At 33.1% G+C, this 25696-nt stretch overlaps 2 protein-coding genes across 3 annotated transcripts in view; both read left to right on the forward strand.

The window, feature by feature from the left end:
• The window catches only part of LOC148939828 (lipase maturation factor 2-like), a 174613-nt gene extending 154127 nt beyond the window's left edge, over positions 1-20486 (forward strand). For both annotated transcript variants that reach the window (XM_089106280.1, XM_089106279.1), the window contains 2 exons: positions 8742-8856; positions 20305-20486. In XM_089106280.1, the coding sequence (XP_088962406.1) occupies positions 8742-8856; positions 20305-20475 (286 nt within the window). In that variant the 3' untranslated portion in view covers positions 20476-20486. The remainder of the gene's footprint in view (positions 1-8741; positions 8857-20304) is intronic.
• Positions 20487-24093: 3607 nt separating this feature from the next.
• Positions 24094-25696, forward strand: part of LOC148939830 (uncharacterized) — a 48907-nt gene continuing 47304 nt past the window's right edge. The window contains exon 1 of the mRNA XM_089106011.1: positions 24094-24158. The gene's annotated coding sequence lies outside the window, so the exon portion shown is untranslated. The remainder of the gene's footprint in view (positions 24159-25696) is intronic.

Raw genomic sequence — 25696 nt, forward strand, 5'->3', positions numbered from 1 at the left:
AAGTCACCGACTTAATCAATTTCCAAGTCTTACTCGGGTTACCCTCAACTTTTTTAAATTTAACCTTATAATATTCTACCTTAGCCAGTCGGAGTGCAGCATTTAACCTACTATTATAAACTCTATATATTACTTTATCATGAGGATCATTGCTCCTTGTTGACAACTTATATAAAAAACGCCTTCTATTAACTGACTGTAACAAACTCTTTGTAATCCAAGGTTTATTCGGAGACACCCTTCTCTTCTGTATTCCTGACACTTCACAAAATTCCAAAAACGTATCCTTAATCTTACCATACCAAAGCTCAAACTTCAAATTTAAATCTAATTCTTCTTGTAAAAATTTAAAGTCTAACTGTTCTATCCTAAGCTTAAATCTTGAAATAGTATTTGAATCAACTATTAATTTCTTAGGCTTAGGGCGAGCATCACAATTAATATTAATATTCTTAAATATACCCGGAACTAATATAGCCAAACCAAAGTGATCCGAAACATCATTTAACACAACACTCGACGAATCATGGGGAACATTCAAAAATACAATATCAATTAGAGATGAAGATGAATCCGTCACTCTAGTACAAATATTTACAGCAGGATCCATCCCATAACCTAACATTAAATTCAAAAAATTCCGGGCTTTTAAATTAGATGATAACAATTTCAAATCAATGTTAAAATCTCCACACACAAAACACGGCATGTTCTTACGAGTTAGAAGTTCCATTTGTTGCTCTAATAATTCTAAAAAACAATCTACACTAGCTGAAGGGGGCGGTAACAAACAGCAATAAAAAATGGGTCACCATTCTTATCAACCTCCGTAACAAAACACTCAAAAACCATCTCTTTATTAACAGACAAATCATCCCTAACCTTCACATTCAAATCAGTTCTAATATACAGGGCAAGTCCTCCATGCTGATGGTGAGTACGGTTCTTAACATACATATTATAATTTAAAATATCCAATAGTCCAGAATTATTATTCATTAACCATGTTTCAGTAAGTGCAAGAATATGAAAATCAGATAGCATACACAGCTCCGACAAATAATCCAATGTACTACTTAACCCTTGACAATTCAAATGAAAAATGCCAAGTTTATCCGGTGCCAGTCTAGTATGTAAATCAACTGGGCACTTATAATTAACCTTCGGAAAAACATCATCTACCCCCATATCAAAATCCCTGTGAAGTACCCCTAATCCTAAATCCGAAACACTCAATGGATTATTCTCAAGCCAATCCAAACGATCATTACGAACAATTACCATTTTTTATAAATATATATATATATATATAAAAAAGAAAAGGAGGGTAGTTGCAACCAAACCTAACCAACTGAATAACTTACTATAATTCGGAGGGTCGGTGGTCCCGTTTCCAACGTAATCGAAGCTCCATAAAAAACACAATATAACCTAAAAATAATAAGAAACATATTAACAAAATAGTATAAATAAACAAACGAATACAAAAAACGTGAAAAAATTGACACTAACACTAGCCTGTCACAATACAGGCTTAGTGTTTCCATTACTGAATTCCAGAAAATTAAAATTGAAGAAAACACAATGCTCTACCTGTGTCTACCATTTACCCATTCTAAATTCTAACAAAAACTAAATAAATGAGAAAAAAAGAACAACTTTTCATATTTTTCCATAAACACAAATACAAAAAAAAAAAAAAAAAAAAAATATCTTAACAAACTCTTAACTCACCATTCATGATATAACCATCTATTGGTCACATAACTCAGGGATAGGCTCATCGTAACCAAATTTTGCCGCCACACCACCACGGTCGATCTGTATATATGGTGGAACTGTATTGGAAACCCATGATGAAGCTCCTATAGCATTTAATCTAGATTTCTTTACATACAACTTCCTTCGAGCTTCGCGAACTGATATTGGTGCATCATCGCTAACAGATACATTTTTATGGTGTCCAATAACTTTACCTTTTAATTTCTTTCCGTTCTTAAACACACTGACCTTCGCATCTCGAGAACCAACATCAACTTTAAAATACGGTTGCTCCTTACGGACATTACCAACAACTCGAAACCTCGGGACCATGGACAGACCTAGACCCTCCAAACACAACTGGTCAAAAAACGTTTCGGCTTGGGTGGTATTTTCGCAGGGAGCATTCCAAACGATAATATTCGTCTCTGTATGTCGATATTCAGATGCCATAAGCCGACGAGACAGATCTGCATTCCCGGTTTCATACTTTTTCGTTGCACTAGCGATAATTGACATTTGATTTCTTAAGTTTAGAACATCAGATTCAAGCTGTGTAACACGCGAATTCGTAGTATTAACTTCTGATTTTAGCTCAGACTGTGTATTTTCCACTGATACCATACGATTTTCTAACATTTTTATACTATCGTTTATAGAGTCTAGTTTTTACCATTTTCAGTAAGTATTGTTAGCATCTTAGCAAAATCATCCGCCAGGTTCTTCAGTGAAGCGACATCGTTATTCCCTTCAGATGAAACGGTCGAATTCAACAAACTGTTCTCAACAGACTGGGATCCTACTTGGACAGTTTTAGCAATCTTCCTTTTTCGCCCCATGGCAAGTGCAAATAAAATAAAATATGTAATCTCCCTTACCTATTTTGGCACCTATAATTTATCCACGTCGATGCGGACGTGCAGTTCGCTAAGCCACCGTTAATTTGGGCACGGCTAACACCCCTATCTTCTGCACCGACGACTTCCAACAGCGTTTGAATACCGACGCTACTTCAGGAATCACAACCAACTTTCAGGAACACTCTGTAGCGTTTGCAAAATACAACTAATCAAATATTTGCATTTCATTCCATTCCTCAGGGCAAGCGGTAAAGACACCTGAACTACTACTCAATCAGAGCTTGATTCATTGACTTTGGCCTATTTTCGTTTTTTGTCATAATTAAATGACGTAATCCAAGGTGTATAATCCCAAGCCAATTCAATGTTTCGCAATATCTTCACTGTCTAACAAATACACTTTTTACAAACCAATTAAATTCAAAGTTAAATCCAATTTGCGTCCTCACAGTTCAAAGGCTCATTCAGTACTGATGGCTCATTCAGTGACATTCAGTACTCATTCGGAATGATGTACACTGTGGCTTATTGTGATATTGTGGCTTATTGTGTGGCTTGCTCTTGCCTGATTTATTTGTTTAAGTTTTGTTTGATCGACAATTCTCCTCCTGTTATGGAATATTTTTAACCCGCAGTTCAGACGGTACTAATTGACCTCTTACAGTACAATTTTAGTCGGCAAACTAGTACAGTTTGTTTCAAAGCGTTGGGAATGATGTACACTGTGGCTTATTGTGATATTGTGGCTTATTGTTTGGCTTGCTCCCGCCTGATTTATTTGTTTAAGTTTTGTTTTATCGACAATTCCCCTCCTGTTATGGAATATTTTTAAACCGCAGTTCAGACGGTACTAATTGACCTCTTACTGTACAATTTTAGTCGGCAAACTAGTACAGTTTGTTTCAAAGCGTTGGGAATGATGTACACTGTGGCTTATTGTGATATTGTGGCTTATTGTGTGGCTTGCTCCCGCCTGATTTATTTGTTTAAGTTTTGTTTTATCAACGATTCCCCTCCTGTTATGGAATATTTTTAATCCACAGTTCAGACGGTACTAATTGACCTCTTACAGTACAATTTTAGTCGGCAAACTAGTACAGTTTGTTTCAAAGCGTTGGGAATGATGTACACTGTGGCTTATTGTGATATTGTGGCTTATTTTGTGGCTTGCTCCTGCCTGATTTATTTGTTTAAGTTTTGTTTTATCGACAATTCCCCTCCTGTTATGGAATATTTTTAACCCGTAGTTCAGACGGTACTAATTGACCTCTTACAGTACAATTTTAGTTGGCAAACTAGTACAGTTTGTTTCAAAGCGTTGGGAATGATGTACACTGTGGCTTATTGTGATATTGTGGCTTATTGTATGGCTTGCTCCTGCCGGATTTATTTGTTTAAGTTTTGTTTGATCGACAATTCTCCTCCTGTTATGGAATATTTTTAACCCGCAGTTCAGACGGTACTAATTGACCTCTTATAGTACAATTTTAGTCGGCAAACTAGTACGGTTTGTTTCAAAGCGTTGGGAATGATGTACACTGTTGCTTATTGTGATATAGTGGCTTATTGTGTGGCTTGCTCGTGCCTGATTTATTTGTTTATGTTTTGTTTTATCGACAATTCCCCTCCTGTTATGGAATATTTTGAACCCGAAGTTCAGACGGTACTAATTGACCTCTTACAGTACAAATTTAGTCGGTAAACTAGTACAGTTTGTTTCAAAGCGTTGGGAATGATGTACACTGTGGCTTATTGTGATATTGTGGCTTATTGTATGGCTTGCTCTTGCCTGATTTATTTGTTTAAGTTTTGTTTTATCGACAATTCTCCTCCTGTTATGGAATATTTTTAACCCGCAGTTCAGACGGTACTAATTGACCTCTTACAGTACAATTTTAGTCGGCAAACTAGTACAGTTTGTTTCAAAGCGTTGGGAATGATGTACACTGTGGCTTATTGTGATATTCTGGCTTATTGTGTGGCTTGCTCCTGCCTGATTTATTTGTTTAAGTTTTGTTTTATCTACAATTCCCGTCCTGTTATGGAATATTTTTAACCCGCAGTTCAGACGGTACTAATTGACCTCTTACAGTACAATTTTAGTCGGCAAACTAGTACGGTTTGTTTCAAAGCGTTGGGAATGATGTACACTGTGGCTTATTGTGATATTGTGGCTTATTGTGTGGCTTGCTCCTGCCTGATTTATTTGTTTAGATTTTGTTTTATCGACGATTCCCCTCCTGTTATGGAATATTTTTAATCCACAGTTCAGACGGTACTAATTGACCTCTTACAGTACAATTTTAGTCGGCAAACTAGTACAGTTTGTTTCAAAGCGTTGGGAATGATGTACACTGTGGCTTATTGTGATATTGTGGCTTATTGTTTGGCTTGCTCCTGCCTGATTTATTTGTTTAAGTTTTGTTTTATCGACAATTCTCCTCCTGTTATGGAATATTTTTAACCCGCAGTTCAGACGGTACTAATTGACCTCTTACAGTACAATTTTAGTCGGCAAACTAGTACGGTTTGTTTCAAAGCGTTGGGAATGATGTACACTTTGGCTTATTGTGATATTCTGGCTTATTGTGTGGCTTGCTCCCGCCTGATTTATTTGTTTAAGTTTTGTTTTATCGACAATTCCCCTCCTGTTATGGAATATTTTTAACCCGCAGTTCAGACGGTACTAATTGACCTCTTACAGTACAATTTTAGTTGGCAAACTAGTACAGTTTGTTTCAAAGCGTTGGGAATGATGTACACTGTGGCTTATTGTGATATTGTGGCTTATTGTGTGGCTTGCTCCTGCCTGATTTATTTGTTTAGATTTTGTTTTATCAACGATTCCCCTCCTGTTATGGAATATTTTTAATCCACAGTTCAGACGGTACTAATTGACCTCTTACAGTACAATTTAAGTCGGCAAACTAGTACGGTGTGTTTCAAAGCGTTGGGAATGATGTACACTGTGGCTTATTGTGATATAGTGGCTTATTTTGTGGCTTGCTCCTGCCTGATTTATTTGTTTAAGTTTTGTTTTATCGACAATTCCCCTCCTGTTATGGAATATTTTTAACTCTTAGTTCAGACGGTACTAATTGACCTCTTATTGTACAATTTTAGTCGGAAAACTAGTACGGTTTGTTTCAAAGCGTTGGGAATGATGTACACTGTGGCTTATTGTGATATAGTGGCTTATTTTGTGGCTTGCTCCTGCCTGATTTATTTGTTTAAGTTTTGTTTTATCGACAATTCCCCTCCTGTTATGGAATATTTTTAACCCGTAGTTCAGACGGTACTAATTGACCTCTTACAGTACAATTTTAGTCGGCAAACTAGTACAGTTTCTTTCAAAGCGTTGGGAATGATGTACACCGTGGCGTATTGTGATATTGTGGCTTATTGTGTGGCTTGCTCCTGCCTGATTTATTTGTTTAAGTTTTGTTTTATCGACAATTCCCCTCCTGTTATGAAATATTTTTAACCCGTAGTTCAGACGGTACTAATTGACCTCTTACAGTTCAATTTTAGTAGGCAAACTAGTACAGTTTGTTTCAAAGCGTTGGGAATGATGTACACTGTGGCTTATTGTGATATTGGGGCTTATTGTTTGGCTAGCTCCTGCTTGATTTATTTGTTTAAGTTTTGTTTTATCGACAATTCCCCTCCTGTTATGGAATATTTTTAACCCGTAGTTCAGACGGTACTAAATGACCTCTTACAGTACAATTTTAGTTGGCAAACTAGTACAGTTTGTTTCAAAGCGTTGGGAACGATGTACACCGTGGCTTATTGTGATATTGTGGCTTATTGTTTGGCTTGCTCCTGCCTGATTTATTTGTTTAAGTTTTGTTTTATCGACAATTCCCCTTCTGTTATGAAATATTTTTAACCCGCAGTTCAGACGGTACTAATTGACCTCTTACAGTACAATTTTAGTCGGCAAACTAGTACAGTTTGTTTCAAAGCGTTGGGAATGATGTACACTGTGGCTTATTGTGATATTGTGGCTTATTGTTTGGCTTGCTCCTGCCTGATTTATTTGTTTAAGTTTTGTTTTATCGACAATTCCCCTCCTGTTATGAAATATTTTTAACCCGCAGTTCAGACGGTACTAATTGACCTCTTACAGTACAATTTTAGTCGGCAAACTAGTACAGTTTATTTCAAAGCGTTGGGAATGATGTACACTGTGGCTTATTGTGATATTGTGGCTTTATGTGTGGCTTGCTTCTGCCTGATTTATTTGTTTAAGTTTTGTTTTGTCGACAATTCCCCTCCTGTTACGGAATATTTTTAACCCGTAGTTCAGACGGTACTAATTGACCTCTTACAGTACAATTTTAGTCGGCAAACTAGTACAGTTTGTTTCAAAGCGTTGGGAATGATGTATACTGTGGCTTATTGTGTTTCTAAGAGGCATTTGTTCTACTGTTTAAACTTAACATTATAAACTCTGCTTTTAAAGTGGGACTCAGGGGTTGATTCAGTGGAACCACATTCATTCGAATTATGAGTACTTCTATTGCTGAATTTATTAGTCGCATAAAAACGGAGAAAACTCATAATGAAGATGAAAGGGAAAAAAATTTTAGATTTTTTTGGGTTTATTGAAGGTCTTACTGGATCATATTTTAGTTTGGGGTCAGCCAAAGTGGCTTTTACAAAAACTGAGTTAGCAGCTGTGTCCAGTGCCTTTTTTCGTTTATTTTGGTCAATTCTATTTTCCGCTTTTTTCATCCATCAGCAATCTTAATTCTACTGTCCAGTGTTACCCGCTTTACTCCCCATGAGAGACTAGATGGGAGTGGGGCTTCAAAAAATAGTTTTCAACTGAGTTCTTGGCCAATTCTGCCATCTGCGGTTTTTCGAATGATGTAAACACTCGGGACTTTGTCGCAGCTAAGGTACGTGGATAAGAAATAAAAAAAAAGCTAAAACACATGGCACCAAAATTCTTAAGGAGGAGTAGATTTCCTTTGAATTTTTAGTTGCCTTAGGAAATTAACAGATTATCAATTATTAAAATTTAGAGAGAAAGGTCTCAAATTTAAATAATTAGTTTTGATTGTTTATTTTCACAGTTCAATGTGGCAACACTGACGGAATGATTACTGCCCTAAAAGCTTCCACTGTTTGAAACGACCAATTGCAAAATATTATAGAATTAAGGTTTTCAAATATGAAAGAAAACTAAGATGGGTCTAGGGAGTAAAAAATGTTTTCATTTTGATGTCCTTGGTCTTTTAAAGTTCTAGTGTTTTCTTAAGTAAAAAAAACAGTGTTACACAGCAAAGTAACAATTTAAGCATTTTGTGCCGCAAAATACCTTTTTTGATTTTTCAGTAGAGAACTGTTGACTACCTACCTCGCTAAATTGCGCTCTATAATCCCTTGAATAATTTACCACTGATGTATGGATAAAAACCGTGACACCCTAGTTTAACCCAAGGATTATAGTTGAACTAAGATTCTGGATTGGTATTCTATATTAGAATCAGTATTTTTTTTTTTCTAGATAGGACTTTCTCATGACTCACATTATTAAAGTAAAATTTATCGTATATTTTTTTTCCAAGAAACAGGGGCGTCGTTGGGGGGGGGGGGGCAGTAGTCACCCCCCCCCCCCCAATAATTTGGAAAAAAATATTATACAGCCCATGCCCCTTGACTATCTAGATATGAACCCCTCTTGCTTGCCCAATAAAAATGCTGGAGATTCGTCCCTGCTAAGAAACAATAGAACTAACGTTGGGTGTCACTTTTCTCTCTTTTTTTTCTTGTATTGCATATAAACGTCTCGTGTTTGTAAAATACGAGTTCTATAGAAGAATTTTGTTTAGTGGTGATGTTTCCTTCTTCTTCTTCGATAAGCGACACCGGATTTTTCTAATGTCTAGTGGAAGAGGTATTTCCAAGACAGGATCTATACTGTCTTGAAAACCCTCATTTCAGAATCGTCTCTGTTCTTTCCTTTATATTACCCGTAATCTTATAAAGCATAAATTCCAAGGAATTGAAATATAAAGAATAAAATATGAAAGATTTAAAAATTATATTCTTTTCATTGCGCGCCGGTTTTATTTTGTTATCGTGTTATTTTTCTTCTCCTTCTTTCAGGAATGACACTATTGCTTTTCCTGATATCTGGTGGGAGAGAGAAATTGTTTCAGAATACTTACCCCCCTTATCTGCAAACGATGGATTCCTGTTGGCTTATTTGAGGCGAATCCAGGTATTATTACTATTATTATTTATTTCATTATAATTTATTCGTTTTCTTTCAATTTTATATTTTACTTCTTTGAAACAGGTGTGATCTTACATAGTACTGGTTAATTTAGTGTTGTTACTTTGTTTACCATACAATTCTTTTCGAATTTCAGCTAATTGCGACAGTTAAATAATGTCTTTGCCTGTAATCTCTTTTTTTCAGCTTTAATGTCCTTTTGGAACAAGGCTCCGCTTACAGCTTAGATTTGATAAGCTCAAAATTTAGCTATTCTATTTTTTAGCTCTTACGACAATTGACTTGTGTTTGTATCTAAGGTTTGCTTACCACAAGTTTCTTCCGGTAGCTCAATAGCTAACTTCATGAATGCTTTTTTCATTTGAATCAAATGCCTGTTCATGAAATATAAAAGTGAGAACTAAAGAGTTATTGGGATGTAAATATTTAAAATTCATGGTTACGGTTATAGGCGATATTCTGTCGCTTATAATTTGCCCTCAGAGTCTTGCTTTAGATTTTTACTCTTTCTTTCATAGACCTTTTGCTTTTGAGAAAGTTCAGAACACTCAGCCTCTGCCAGGTATTATGACTTCCTTGGTTTAGGACTTTAGTTTAATCATCATTTTTTCTTTTTTTGTTCTTGCTTTTTCTTTTGTAGTTCGATTCTTTACCATTTATTTTAACTTCGTTGGCTTAGGACTTTAGTTTAATCATCATTTTTCTCTTTTATTCTCTTTTGCTCTTTCTTTTGTAGCTTGATTCTTTACCAGTTATTTTAACATCATTGGCTTAGGACTTTAGTTCAATTATAATTTTTTATCCGTTGTTCTTTCTTTTGTAGTTTCCTTCTTTACCAGTTGTTTTAATTTCGTTGGTTTATGACTTTAGTTTAGTCATCATTTTTTCTCTTTTTTTCTCTTGCTTTTTCTTTTGTAGTTCGATTCTTTACCAGTTATTTTAACTTCGTTGGCTTAGGACTTTAGTTTAATCATAATTTTTCATCTCTTATTCTTTCTTTTGTAGTTTCCTTGTTTACCAGTTATTTCAACTGCGTTGGTTTAGGACATTAGTTTAATCATCATTTTTTCTCTTTTATTCTCTTTTGCTCTTTCTTTTGTAGCTTGATTCTTTACCAGTTATTTTAACTTCGTTGGCTTAGGACTTTAGTTTCATATCATTTTTTATCTCTTATACTTCTTTTGTAGTTTCCTTCTTGACCAGTTATACAATAATATCACATTATTAATTATATCATTATTTTTTCTCTTTTTTTCTCTTGCATTTTGTTTTGTAGTTCGATACTTTACCAGTTATTTTAACTTCGTTGGCTTAGGACTTAAGTTTAATCATCGTTTTGATCTCTTATTCTTTCTTTTGTAGTTTCCTTTTTTACCGGTTAGTTTAACTTCGTTGGTTTAGGACATTAGTTTAATCATCATTTTTTTTCTTTTTTTTTCTTTTGCTTTTTCTTTTGCTTTTTCTTTTGGTAGCTCGATTCTTTACCAGTTATTTTAACTTAGTTGGTTTAGGACTTTAGTTTAATCACCATTTTTTTATTCTTTTTTTTCTCTTGCTTTTTATTTTGTAGTTCGATTCTTTACCAGTTATTTTAAATTCGTTGGCTTACGACTTTAGTTTAATAACCATTTTTCATCTATTATTCTTTCTTTTGTAGTTTAGTTTAGTCATCATTTTTCTCTCTTGCTCATTCTTTTGTAATTCGCTTCTTTACCAGTTATTTAACTTCGTTGGTTTAGGACTTTAGTTTAAATATAATTTTTTCTCTTTTTTTCTCTTTTAGTCTTTCTTTAGTAGTTCGCTTATTTTAGTTATTTTAACTTTGTTAGTTTAGGAATTCAGTTTAATCATTGCCTTTTTGCTTTTTTTTCTCTTGCTCTTTCTTTTGTAGTTTGCTTCTTTACCAGTTATTTTAACTTCGTGGGTTTAGGGCTTTGGTTTAATCATCCTTTTTTCTCGTTTTTTTTTTCTCTTTTGCTCTTTATTTTTTAGTTCTCTTCTTTACCAGTTATTTAACTTCATTGGGTCAGGACTTTAGTTCATCATTTTTTCTCGTTATTCTTTCTTTTGTAGTTTCTTCTTTACCAGTTATTTTAACTTCGTTGGTTTAGGACATTAGTTTAATCATCATTTTTTTTTATTTTATTATCTTTTGCTATTTCTTTTGTATATTGATTATTTACAAGTTATTTTAACTTCGTTGGCTTAGGACCTCAGTTTAATCATAATTTTTTATCCCTTATTCTTTCTTTTGGAGTTTAATTCTTTACCAGTTGTTTTAACTTCGTTGGTTTATGACTTTAGTTTAATCATCATTTTTTCTCTTGCTTTTTCTTTTGTAGTTCGATTCTTTACCAGTTATTTTAACTTCTTTGGCTTAGGACTTTAGTTTAATCATCATTTTTCATCTCTTATTCTTTATTTTTTAGTTTCCTTCTTTACCAGTTATTTCAACTGCGTTGGTTTAGGACATTAGTTTAATCATCATTTTTTCTCTTTTATTCTCTTTTGCTCTTCCTTTTGTAGCTTGATTCTTTACCAGTTATTTTAACTTCGTTGGCTTAGGACTTTAGTTATTATTTACGACTAGCTTACGGGGAGCTTTTGACCAAGTCTGTTCTTAATTATTTTGATTTGTCTAAAAAACACGCCAACCTTATTAATCAACAAGAATTTTTACAGCGTTGTAGAGTAAAGAGAATTCTTCCGAATTCTCTTCGTTTCCGCATAAACCTAGTTAAACAATCCGAAAGGCAATTTAGGTTTAGGGTTGTTTTTCAGTCTTTGTTTCACTTTTTAAAAGACAAAAAAAAACGACGTTTTTTCCTAAGTAATACAATTTCAAAAACTCGACAATTTCTACAGCAAAACCTTTCACCGACGGATTTTCAGAAGATATCTAGAATAGCTCAGAATACTTTCCGCCACGACTTTTGTTTGGCTAAGGCTCGTTTATCAGAAAAGTTTGAAAAATTAGAGTACGAAAAATTTCAGAATTCCAGATGTTTTCTTCCGAGATTTTGTCCTGGTCCGGCCATTGAGAACCTATCTTCTAAAATTCTTACTCCAGAAGAAACCCATGTTTTGTCCAAGGGACCTAAATTTTGCCTGCCTCAAACACAAGTGAATTTTGCAGAGATAGTCTCCAATGTGGAGGCGGGTATATTTGGATCATGTGGTGCTGAGGAGAATCCAGATTTACTTTGAGGAGAGGTGGTTAAGAATATTCTTGATTTCATTCCATATTCCCCAAGGTTAAAAAATCAGGAAACACAAATTCTCAAAAAATTAAAAAAAAGACCCAAACATCATTATCACCAGGGCTGATAAAGGAAATAAAATTGTTATCCTTGATAAAACTTCATATAATACAAAAGTTACAGATATTTTACCCGACACCCATACTTACAAGCCCATAGATTCAGACCCCACCGATAAGTTCACCCGTTTAGTACGAAAGGAGCTAGGAATTTTGCAAACTGAAAGACTTATTACTCCACAAATGTATAAATTATTTTACCCTAAAAGTTGTTCAGCTCCTAAATTTTACGGGCTCCCAAAAATCCACAAAAATGGAGTCCCTCTACGCCCAATTGTGGCTTCTTATAGCTCTCCGACTGCCAGATTGGGGAAATGGTTGTCAACCCTTTTTCGCCCCCTTATGCAAACACAAACTTCATACATAAGAAACTCAGTTCACCTTGTTGAAAAATTAAAAGACATTGAAATAAAAAAAGATACAATTTTGGCCAGTTTCGATGCCATTTTTATGTATACGTCTTGCGACATTAAAAAATGTGAACTAGCTCTTCAAAGGAAATTAGAAGATAATATTGATCAAATAGACTACAAAACACTGGGTATAGAAACTATTATGCGTCTCGTCCGTCTGTGCAATAGTTCCTCCTCATATTTCCGATACAATAATCAATTTTTCACCCAAATTAGGGGTTTACCCATGGGTACAAGTCTTTCACCATTTTTGGCAACTTTTTATATGGAATTCATAGAAATCTCTGCTCAGGAAAATTTTTCGATGAAACACCGTTTCTGGGGTAGGTTTGTCGATGATGTTATTTCTCTGTGGGAGCATGGAAGAGAGTCACTTAACTACTTTTTAACTCATCTAAACTCTTTGGACTCTAACCTTCAGTTCACTTTGGAACTAGAACATAACCACAAACTTCCTTTCCTAGATGTTTTAATTTTCAATAAGTCTTGGCCTTGAATTTTCCATTTATAGAAAGCCTACGCATAACAATAGGTATTTGCATTTTTCCTCCAACCACTCTCCCTTCATAAAAAGAGGAGTTGTTATTTCTTTTGTTGACCGAGTAATAAGAATATGATCAGAGCCTCACATAGAATCAGAATTGAACTATATTAAGGACATTTTATTTTGCAATGGATACCCTATAAAATTACTTGAGACCATTATAGACAGAAGACGAAAAAAGGCAGAGGGGAGTGCATCAGGTCCACAAGCCCCAACAGATACCGTCCCATTGGTGGATGATAAGAAACTTTTCACCGTTCTACCCTACATTCCAAAATTGAGTGACAAATTGAAAAGAATCCTTAAAAAACATAAACTTAGCGTCGCCTTTAAAAATTCAAATATTACACAGAACTTTTTTAACAACGGCAAAGATAAAACCAGCCCCATTCTGGGCAGTGGTGTTTATAGAATTCCTTGTTCTTGTGGCTGTTTTTATGTTGGTAGAACCCAACATCTATTGGGGGAGAGGTTATCTGAGCACAAGTCCTTCAATCGACAAGGCAATGACGTTACGCCAAAGGCCTGAGGTTTTTGATTCCACCTTGGCGCAACATGTGTACGAGAGTCCACACCATTTCATTTTGTTTGACGAGGCCTCTATCGTTGCCCCCGTCAAAGGTCTCACGCAAGTTTTCAGGGAGGCAGTTGAAATAAAAAAGCACATTCACCAAAAGGTAGCTCTCAATAGAGACACTGGAGAAATTTTTCTAAGTCCCATTTATGACAAAATTATTAATTCTGATCGTTTTTACATACATCCACAAAGTTATATTGTGCAATCGAATAGAGTCTCCGATAACAATCAAACTGGAAAGCGATCAGCCTTTAAAAGTGCTTTACGCAAAATGAAATTCTGAAATGCCATTTAGACTTGTGTTTTTTATTCAGTTACCCTTTCACCGTTACTAGGAAAGGGTCGTCCAATTTTAGTTTGGTGTTTTTATTTTAAGGTTTGGTTTTAAATTTTTATCAGTTTTATTCTACACTGAGGACGGTCAAGCGGAGGTCTTGACCGAAATATTTGCATAATTTTTCAATTTTTTCACTGGCTGTTAATTGTCCTCGTTTCCTTTCTTCACGATTTTTTGTTTATCATGATTAGCCAGTGTGGTCTCAGAAATTATTTACTTTAGTTTCATATCATTTTTTATCTCTTATACTTCTTTTGTAGTTTCCTTCTTGACCAGTTATACAATAATATCACATTATTAATTATATCATTATTTTTTCTCTTTTTTTCTCTTGCATTTTGTTTTGTAGTTCGATACTTTACAAGTTATTTTAACTTCGTTGGCTTAGGACTTAAGTTTAATCATCGTTTTGATCTCTTATTCTTTCTTTTGTAGTTTCCTTTTTTACCGGTTATTTTAACTTCGTTGGTTTAGGACATTAGTTTAATCATCATTTTTTTTCTTTTTTTTTCTTTTGCTTTTTCTTTTGGTAGCTCGATTCTTTACCAGTTATTTTAACTTAGTTGGTTTAGGACTTTAGTTTAATCACCATTTTTTTCTTCTTTTTTTTTCTCTTGCTTTTTCTTTTGTAGTTCGATTCTTTACCAGTTATTTTAACTTCGTTGGCTTACGACTTTAGTTTAATCACCATTTTTCATCTCTTATTCTTTCTTTTGTAGTTTAGTTTAGTCATCATTTTTCTCTCTTGCTCATTCTTTTGTAATTCGCTTCTTTACCAGTTATTTAACTTCGTTGGTTTAGGACTTTAGTTTAAATATCATTTTTTCTCTTTTTTTCTCTTTTAGTCTTTCTTTAGTAGTTCGCTTATTTTAGTTATTTTAACTTTGTTAGTTTAGGAATTCAGTTTAATCATTGCCTTTTTGCTTTTTTTTTATCTTGCTCTTTCTTTTGTAGTTTGCTTCTTTACCAGTTATTTTAACTTCGTGGGTTTAGGGCTTTGGTTTAATCATCCTTTTTTCTCGTTTTTTTTTCTCTTTTTCTCTTTATTTTTTAGTTCTCTTCTTTACCAGTTATTTAACTTCATTGGGTCAGGACTTTAGTTCATCATTTTTTCTCGTTATTATTTCTTTTGTAGTTTCTTCTTTACCAGTTATTTTAACTTCGTTGTTTTAGGAAATTAGTTTAATCATAATTTTTTTTTATTTTATTCTCTTTTGATATTTCTTTTGTATATTGATTATTTACCAGTTATTTTAACTTCTTTGGCTTAGGACCTCAGTTTAATCATAATTTTTTATCACTTATTCTTTCTTTTTGAGTTTAATTCTTTACCAGTTGTTTTAACTTCGTTGGTTTATGACTTTAGTTTAATCATCATTTTTTCTCTTGCTTTTTCTTTTGTAGTTCGATTCTTTACCAGTTATTTTAACTTCTTTGGCTTAGGACTTTAGTTTAATCATCATTTTTCATCTCTTATTCTTTATTTTTTAGTTTCCTTCTTTACCAGTTATTTCAACTGCGTTGGTTTAGGACATTAGTTTAATCATCATTTTTTCTCTTTTATTCTCTTTTGCTCTTCCTTTTGTAGCTTGATTCTTTACCAGTTATTTTAACTTCGTTGGCTTAGGACTTTAGTTTCATCATCATTTTTTATCTCTTATGCTTCTTTTGTAGTTTCCTTCTTTACCATTTATTTCAACTTCGTTGGTTTATGGCTTTATTTTAATCATCATTTTTTCTCTTTTTTTCTCTTGAATTTTGTTTTGTAGTTTGATTCTTTACCAGTTATTTTAACTTCGTTGGCTTAGGACTTTAATTTAATCATCATTTTTCATCTCTTATTCTTTCTTTTGTAGTTTCCTTCTTTACCAGTTATTTTAGCTTTGTTGGTTTAGGACATTAGTTTAATCATCATTTTTTCTGTTTTATCCTCATTTGCTCTTTCTTTTGTAGCTCGATTATTTACCAGTTATTTTAACTTAGTTGGTTTGGGACTTTAGTTGAATCACCATTTTTTTCTTCTTTTTTTCTCTTGCTTTTTCTTTTGTAGTTCGATTCTTTACCAGTTATTTTAACTTCGTTGGCTTAGGACTTTAGTTTATTCATCATTTTTCATCTCTTATTCTTTCTTTTGTAGTTTCCTTCTTTACCAATTATTTTAACTTCGTTGGTTTGTGACATTAGTTTAGTCATCGTTTTTTCTCTTTTATTCTCTTTTGCTCTTTCTTTTGTAGCTTGATTCTTTACCAGTTATTTTAACTTCGTTGGTTTAGGACTTTAGTTTACAAATGAAACTCAGAGAGGAGAGAAAGTAACAAAATGAAAAATAAAATCAAAAAGGGTGAAAAAACGAGGATTTTGTCAGCCAGCGAATCATGAAGATGACAAAATATAAGCAAATATTTCGACAAGGACCTCCGCCAAGTCGTCCTCAGTGCTAAACAAAAAGAAAAAAAAACGAAAATCTAACCTTTCGAAGTTTACTATACAAAGGAGTGTCTGTTCTGTCTTTGTATAGTAAACTTCGAAAGGTTAGATTTTGGTTTTTTTTTTTTTTTTTTTTTTTTTTTTTTTTTTTTTTTTTTTTTTTTTTTTTTTTTTTTAGCACTGAGGACGAATTGGCGGAGGTCCTTGTCGAAATATTTGATTATATTTTGTCATCTTCATGGTTCGCTGGCTGACAAAATCCTCGTTTTTTCACCCTTTTTGATTTTATTTTTCATTTGGTTACTTTGTCTCCTCTCTGAGTTTCATTTGTTCATGTATAGCCAGTGTGGTCTAAGAATGTATTTGTGACTTTAGTTTAATCATAATTTTTTCTCTTTTTTTCTCTCTTGGTCTTTCTTTTGCAATTTCCTTTTTCATCAGTTATTTTAATTTCATTGGTTTAGGATCTTAGTTTAGTCATCATTTTTTCTTCTTTGTTTTCTCTTGCTCTTTCTTTTGTAGTTCGCTTCTTTACCAGATATTTCAATTTATTTGGTTTAGGACTTTAGTTTAATCATCATTTTTTCTCCCTTGCTCTTTCTTTTGCAGTTTGCTTCTTTGTCAGTTATTTTAACTTCATTGATTTAGGACTTTAGTTTAGTCATCATTTTTCTCTCTTGCTCATTCTTTTGTAGTTCGCTTCTTTACCAGTTATTTTAACTTCGTTGGTTTAGGACTTTAGTTTAAACATCATTTTTTCTCTTTTTTTCTCTTTTGGTCTTTCTTTCGTAGTTCGATTCTTTTCCAGTTATTTTAACTTTGTTAGTTTAGGACTTCAGTTTAATCATCGTCTTTTTGCTTTTTTTTTCTCTTGCTCTTTCTTTTGTAGTTTGCTTCTTTACCAGTTATTTTAACTTCGTGGGTTTAGGGCTTTGGTTTAATCATCCTTTTTTCTCGTTTTTTTTTTCTCTTTTGCTCTTTATTTTTTAATTCTCTTCTTTACCAGTTATTTTAACTCTATGGGGTCAGGACTTTAGTTCATCATTTTTTCTCTCTTGCTTTTTCTTTTGTAGTTCGCTTCTTTACTGGCTATTTTAACTTCGTCGGCTTAGGACTTTAGTATAATCATCCATTTTTCTCTTTTTTTCTCTCTTGCTCTTTCTTTTGTAGTTCGCTTCTTTACCGGTTATTTTAACTTCGTCGGCTTAGGACTTTAGTATAATCATCAATTTTTCTCTTTTTTCTCTCTTGCTCTTTCTTTTGTAGTTCGCTTCTTTACCAGTTATTTTAACTTCGTGGGTTTAGGATTTTAGTGTAATTATCCTTTTTTCTCTTTTTTTTCTCTTGCTCTTTCTTTTGTATTTCGCTTCTGTACCAGTTATTTTAACTTCGTTGGTTTAGGGCTTTGGTTTAATCATCCTGTTTTCTCTTTTTTCTCTCTTGCTGTTTCTTTTTTAGTTCGCTTCCTTACCAGTTATTTTAACTTCGCGGGTTTAGGACTTTAGTTTAATCATCGTTTTTTCTCTTTTTTTCTCTCTTACTCTTTCTTTTCATTATATTGCTGATGTTTTTACTTCCCTTATTAATGTGTGTTTGAAACAGGGAAGGTTTCCTGATTGCTTGAAAGTTGCTAGGATAACTCCTATTTTTAAAGGCGGTAATAATAATGATCTTGGAAATTATCTGCCTATTTTGGTCTTACCTGTTATTTCCCGTGTTCGTGGTGTCCCTCAGTTCTCTGTATTAGGTCTTACTCTTTTTTGATTTTTATTAATGATCTGCCAAATGCTGTTGCAACTACTTATAGAATTAGGGGTTTAGTCGATCCTGTACCTCCTGGGTCCACGATCACTACACCCTTATTTGCTGATGATGCGACATTGATGTGCGTTGCTTCAACTGAACAACTACTTAACTCTACAATTAATGTAGCAATGACTAAGGCATGGCTGTGGTTGAAAGTAAACCGGCTTGACCTAAATATAAGTAAGTCAGATTTTGTTATCTTTTCACGGTCTACAAATTATTATTTTTGATTACTGAAATAGCTTCACCGAAGGGGATTGTTAAGCGGTCAAGGTCCGTTAAGTACCTTGGGATAAATATTGAATTTATCATTTAAGTACATGTAAAAGCTAAAAGTAAAATCACGTAAAAGTAAAAAGTAAAAAGTAAAAAATCACGTAAAAGTAAAAGTAAAAAGTAAATGTAAAAGCTAAAAGTAAATTCCTATCACGGAATTTAGGGATTATCCGTAAATTATAATACTTTTTTCCTTCATGTTTCACGGTTATTATATTTTTATCTGATACATCTGTATATTTTCTACTGTTTGGCTGTATTGCTTGGCACTTTCTCCTCAATACTTCGCCCAATACGTGTAGGCCTACTACAGAATAATGCCATTAGATCATTTTGTGGAATAGGGAACCGGGATTCGGTCAGGTCAATGTACAGCATAATTAACATAATGTCTGCAGGTGGATTGCGTGATTTTATACACTGGTTTTTATGTATAAGTATTGTTATGGTTGCCTTCCAGACAGTTTTACAGGAATATTTTGAGATAGGTATGACGTTCATTGTCACGGAACTCAAATAAGTGGAGATATTGAGGTTTCTCGCCTAGTTTCAAGTAAGACTGCTTTTTGAGTTATTTATAGAGGGGGTAAGCTGTGGAATAAGCATGTCCAAGTACGAAGGAATTACCCATTAGTCAATTTAAATCTGAGCTACTTGTGGGGTTGCTTGGTAAGTATACCTTCGAAGCAGACTGAGATTCATGGAATTAAAATTGACATTTATGGTTGATTTTTTTTTTTTTTTTTTTTTTTTTTTTTTTTTTTGCTTCGGGATCACGATATTATGTTGTTTTATTGTGTATGAATTATTTATGTAAGTTTTTTTGTACACGGTTTCACCCTTCTGCTTTTTTTTTACACCCCCGCAAGTGGCGCTTTTAGTGAGTTACCGATTGATTTTGTCTCCTCTTTTTTTTTTCTTTTTTTTTTTGATAATAAATTGCTATTACTACTACTACTTTTGTAATTCGCTTCTTTACCAGTTATTTTAACTTCGTGGGTTTAGGGCTTTAGTTTAATCATCCTTTTTTCTCTTTTTTTCTCTCTTGCTCTTTCTTTTGTAGTTCTCTTCCTTACCAGTTATTTTACTGCGTGGGTTAAGGACTTTTGTTTAATTGTCATTTTTCTTTTTCTCTCTTGCTCTTTCTTTTGTATTTTACTTCTTTACCAGTTATTATAACTTCTTTTGTTTAGGACTTTAGTTTAATCATCATTTTTTCTCTTGTTCACTATTATTTATTTTTTTCAAATTGGTTTGCTTTTAGCTGACCAGATGATTTTACCTTCTTATGTTAAGTTGCTTGTAGCAACTTAACATATAGTTGTATAATAACATTCATAATAGCATATATTCTATATAGTTGCTTATTGCTCACTTGTAGCTAAATACGTGAGTACAGAATCGTGAGAATCAGCGTAAATAACAAGTTAGCAGTGTGAAAGGCCTATTAACACCTTTGTTGTATCGAAAGGCCTCAATTTTATTAAGAGGCCTTAAAAGGCCTTAATGTTGTTAAGAATAAAAAACATAGCTGAAAAATTAATTCTGACAAATTAAGAAAAAAACAACAACTCAATTGTTACAGTAATCTGTAGTGTCATAGTGCCAGAGCTAAAATAGATTGGTTGTTTTCAATTGTGGGCCCTGACTGATAACATATGTGTCATAACATTCGTAATTTTTTTCTTGTAATCCTCTTCTTTGTTCCCAGTTTGATTTTTTTTTTTTTTTTAGGTTATCGGCAATGATGATGTGCCTCCAAAGAATATTCTTCTGTCCGGATTTCTTGATGTGGTTTGGCTTTATATGCAACTTGAAGTCGGAGGAGTAACCCTATTGATGTGGGGCTACTATTGTGTGCTGCTCTATATTTTGTATTTTTTTGTATATTTAAATTATCGTTAAGATTCGTCATATTTTGTCGTCGTTGAAAGATAGCTTTAGTACGCCGGTTTGAAATGTAACCGATTCGTTTACTAACCTGCAGGCAAATTTTCTTGCGAATTTCTGGTTGAGATCATCTGACTAAAATATAACCACTTTGTCTACGAAACTAGTAATTTTCATTAATAAGTTAGGTGTAATATATTCAGATATAGCTAGCTATAATATCAGTCTACACCTTACATACCCTCAAGGGCTAGAGTTCTACTGAGGGAAAGTGATATATATATATATATATATATATATATATATATATATATATATATATATATATATATATATATATATCTCTTAATGCGATTAAGGTTAGGGTTAATATATTCAGATATAGCTAGCTAAAAGATCAGCCTACACCTTACATTACCCTCAAGGGCTAGAGTTCTAATGAGGGAGAGTGATATATATATATATATATATATATATATATATATATATATATATATATATATATATATATATATATATATATATATATACGTAGGACGATCTGGTAAAAAAGAATCTTGGCTTCTTTATATATTATGCAAGACATTAGCACATATATACGAAAAATTAGTTTTATTGCCGAGGAAAGAATTTCACTTATTAAACTAAGTGAATATAAGTAACTGACTTGCTGTTCAATTTTGATTTGATCGCTATAAGCTAAAAAAATATATTGTTACAAAAGAAGATTAGGCAAGATTTCTTAATAGATAGGGCTTATGTATTTCTTCTTTTATCATACTAATAAAATTAATACTGTATTTACCTTTTATCTAAGAATCCATTGTAATGACTAAAATAAGGAATGAATGCACGAGACCTCTATTTTTAAACATTGGTAAGCCACAAACAAAATCATAAGCCCAATTAACTCCAGCTAAATACTCCCTGCTCATATACGTCAATCTTAAGCTACCCCTTTTTTGCGTAATCCCCTTATTGGTATAATATACCAGCAGAAATATTTCACAAACTTACAAAATTTTCCAAACAAATCTGGTTCAAATACCCTTACAAGAGTAGCTCCTAGTTATACTAATGATTTAAGCTGAACATTTTATATATATATATATATATATATATATATATATATATATATATATATATATATATATATATATATATATATATATATATATATATATATATATATATGATTATATACATATATATATATATACCAACTGTCATAATGATGAGGGGGAATATGATAAATAGGAGACATGTCGCTCTTTATGAAGTCACTGCTGTTCAATGACTGATGTAAAGTATTTCCAAAACCCTACATACTATTTCTGTCACAGCTTATATATGCACAACGAGTAGTAGCCCTTGTGACCCGTCTTGGGACTGTCCAAACCTTAAAACTCGATTTTATAAGGTCTCTCTATTGATTGCATCTAGATTACCCTTCGTTCCCACATGCTGCGGATTGCGGAAAATCGATGCAATTTGTGGATTTCGCAGACTTTTTATGAGATTTTCCAGAAAAACGCAAATCCGCACACGTTAAAATAATTCAAAGCTTGCGGAAAACGCATGTGGATTATGAAGATGGAAAGTATAGAAAAATATATAGAAAGTATATGAAAGTATAGAAAGTATAGAAAGATGGAAAGTATTTCAAGATTGCTGTTCAATAAAAGCCACAAAATCACCATAATAAAATCCAACTAGTTAAGACGTGGGAACAAGTTTCCAGAGTGACTGGCATACCAGGTCAGCAAATAACTGGAATGTCAGCAAAGCATGGACAATGAGAGCGGTGGTGGTGGATAGAATCATTTTAAGATCATCTAGCTTGTTTAGCCTGCACTTATTCCGCATGCGATTTTTCCGCATTCATTGAGGATTGTTTTTCCACAATCCTCAGCATGTGGGAATGAAGGGTTATAACTAGAATGTTTTAAAACCGTGGCTATTAGATATAATAATCTCAAAAGTTATCACTGAAGAAGGAAAAGGTGACGTCGTCAGAGAGCTATAAGATAAGGTGATAAGAAAATAGGGAGAGAAGTCTGTGAAGGAGGGAGTTGTTAGTCAGAGCCCAACGAAGTGTCAGGAGTTACGGAAGGCTGGATACGATTGTAATGAGATTTTTTGGTTTGAAAGGGTCATATGACCTACTATAGCGACTGTTTTTCTTTCTCTTCGATGGATTTCGCATTAAAGTAATTAAACACTATATATATAAAACTGCACGTCCCAAAGAGGTGCATTTCTAGGCTAGCCTTGACTCATTTGTATATTTTTTCCTTTTCTTTTTCTCCTTTGAATAAATTAAGATTTATCCTCCTGATGGAACAGGCTTCAGTATATTTAGAGACCTCCACTGTTTCTACGGTACGATATTAATCAAAAAAACTTTTTGCACAAAATAAGTTTTTCAAAAAAAAGTAAAGAACTCCATTAAACCAAAAATGAACAAAGATAGAATCAAATAATCTACCAAGCATACCACTACCACACATCAGTATCAATAAATAAATGAAACCCAAAACAAACAAAAATTAATATAAGTCAAACTCAAAACGATCAGGAATTAATCTGAGTAGGGTTCTAAACCCTATGCTTTCTGAAAGTCAGAATATAATTTATACTTTACTGAAAAAAATTCAAATGAATTTAGTGAAAAAAATGTGCATTGTCAGTTTAATATACATATGTTGATATTTATTTCTTAAAACCTTAATTAGTTCTTTTTTTCTTAAAGTTATAAAAGTGAAAACAACTAAAAAATTTTTTTCAGTAAAGCAAAAATTAGATTCTGGCTTTTAGAAAGCATAGGGTTCAGAACCTACTCATATTAGTTTCTGCTCGTTTTGAGTTTGACTCTGTTATTTATTTTAATTTCTATTTGTTTTGGGTTTCGATCGTTTTGAGTTTGACTTATTTTAATTTCTGTTTGTTTTGGTTTTCTTTTATTTATAGATACTGATTTGTGGAAGTTGTATCCTTTGTAAATTGCTTGATTCTATTTTTGTTCATTTTTGATTTAATTGAGTTCTTCCCTTTTGTTCGAAAAACTTATTGTGTGCAAAAAGTTTCTTTCATTAATTTCGTACCGTAGAAACAGTGGAGGTCTATCAATACCTAGCAATATCTAGAAATAGAATTCTTTGTCTGTGATTCTAGAAATGTCACTGGTTATTTGTTTTGGGACGGGGGTCAGTGGTGTGATTCTCTCAGCTCAGCCAGAGTGAACCCAGCTCTAAATGGGTACCAGAAGAATTCTGGGGAAAGTAAGCAGGAAGAGTGTATGGAATCATAGGGTGGCTGGCCATGTGCTGAAAAAAAAACAACAATATGCTGCATGTACTATGGGAACGATGATGCAAATGAAAAACAGAGCTTAGCCTAGTTTACAAAACAAAAGTTTTATAAATAGCATATGCCCTTAAATCGAATTACATAGAAGGAAATATTTTTACAACAGGGAACAGCTAGTCTTAAAAAGGTCGTTTTCCAATTTCTTTAAACGAGTTAAGCTAGGAATCAGTTTGGTTTACTTTGGGAAAATAGAATTTCGCTTTTTCGTATAACCTGACATTTTTACCAACATTCTTTTAAAAATTTAAAGACAATCTGCGTTGATTCGCAGTCAAGGGAATCTGGAGAACTTGTGATAAATTTTTTAGCACCAAGGAGCTGGTATTTGAGTAAGCTGTCTTCTATTGAGTTAAAAATTTGTCAGATTCTAACTAATGAGCTTTTTTACTATCTTGAAAAGTATTTGAGTGAGCCTAGCCTATATTTATGAAACTTCCAGAAATGGATTACATAGCCTAAAGGTAGGCTTGTAGCCTTATTCTGGTAGAATTTAGCAGTTAAATGCTTAAAATTGGGCTTGTTCAGAAAAAGATATGCTGGAACATAAAGAGAAACATTTTTACATTGCTAATTTTATGCTTAGGCTATTTTCATGGTTTGGTTCAAGTTTTTTGCAATTTACCCCTAAATTGCCTCTAATGGTGTCATATACCTTTAGGCTTTAAAGTTCTAGATTAGGTTATTGAGAAGGAAACATGCTAAGAAAACAATTATGCAGAATAATTATATTTAACACACTCTGACTCCTACAGTTCTGCTATACTTTACCCCCAAACTCCCTAATGTGCAAATATTTAGACCAAACTACATATTTTCTATGTATTCTGCCAATACATCTCTCTTGTTTCTATCTATGTTGGCCCACCCACAAATAGAATCAACTGTTGCAGAACAAGAGTGATAAGTTATAGAATATCCTACATTGGAAATATAGCCTATATATACCCAACCTCCTAATTATATACCCAAACTCCCTAATGTGCAAATATATAGACCAAATTACATATTTCCAATGTATTCTGCCAACACATCTCTCTTATTTCAACCCATGTTAACCTACCCACAAATTGAATCAACTGTGACAAAACAAGAGTGACAAATGACAGAATACATAAGAAATATATAATCTATGCTGTGTGTTTGCACATTAGGGAGGGGGGGTACAGAATACAGTATAGTAGAGCTGCAGTCAAAATATGTTAACTACAGTTATTCTGCATATTATGATGTAGGCTTAAGAATTGCTTTCATAACATGTCTCCTTCTCAATAGCCCCATTAGGCTATGTAGAAAAAAGTAACATAGTGATTGATGAATACTAATTCAAAACTGATGAAAATCAGGAAAAACATGTAAATTTAGGTATTGAATCTAGTTCTTATCAAAAATAAAGACCAAACCATGAAAATAAGCATAAAATTAGCAATCTGAAAATGTCTCTTTTTATTCTAGCATGTCTTGTTCTTGATTTGGCCAATTCTAGACCTTTACTATTTAGCAAATAAAGTGACGATCCTTCATTTTGGCAACCCCTCCTCTGTTTGATAAATCCCCATCAATCACATGCCATTTTTGACTACAACATACTGCTGGAAACCAGCTCAAACAAAAGGAACTTAGGAGTTCTTGTTGAAAAACAAGTAAAATTACATGAACACTGGAAAGGTATAGTCTCAATGACCAATTCCAGTCTTGATCTACTTAAATGTACTATTTCACGCTATTCACAGGAAGTCTCCATAAGGCTCTACAAAGCAAATATTGGTTATATACAAACTTGTCATACAAATATAGGAAGACAAGGCATAACAAAAAGAGACATAGAAAAGAAGAAAGAAAAATCAAAATAAACACAAGAATAATTTCT

The sequence above is a fragment of the Artemia sp. Qi Xiang Cuo genome, chromosome 20 (assembly GCF_049724085.1).
Source record: "Artemia sp. Qi Xiang Cuo chromosome 20, ASM4972408v1, whole genome shotgun sequence".
NCBI classification, from domain to species: domain Eukaryota; kingdom Metazoa; phylum Arthropoda; class Branchiopoda; order Anostraca; family Artemiidae; genus Artemia; species Artemia sp. Qi Xiang Cuo.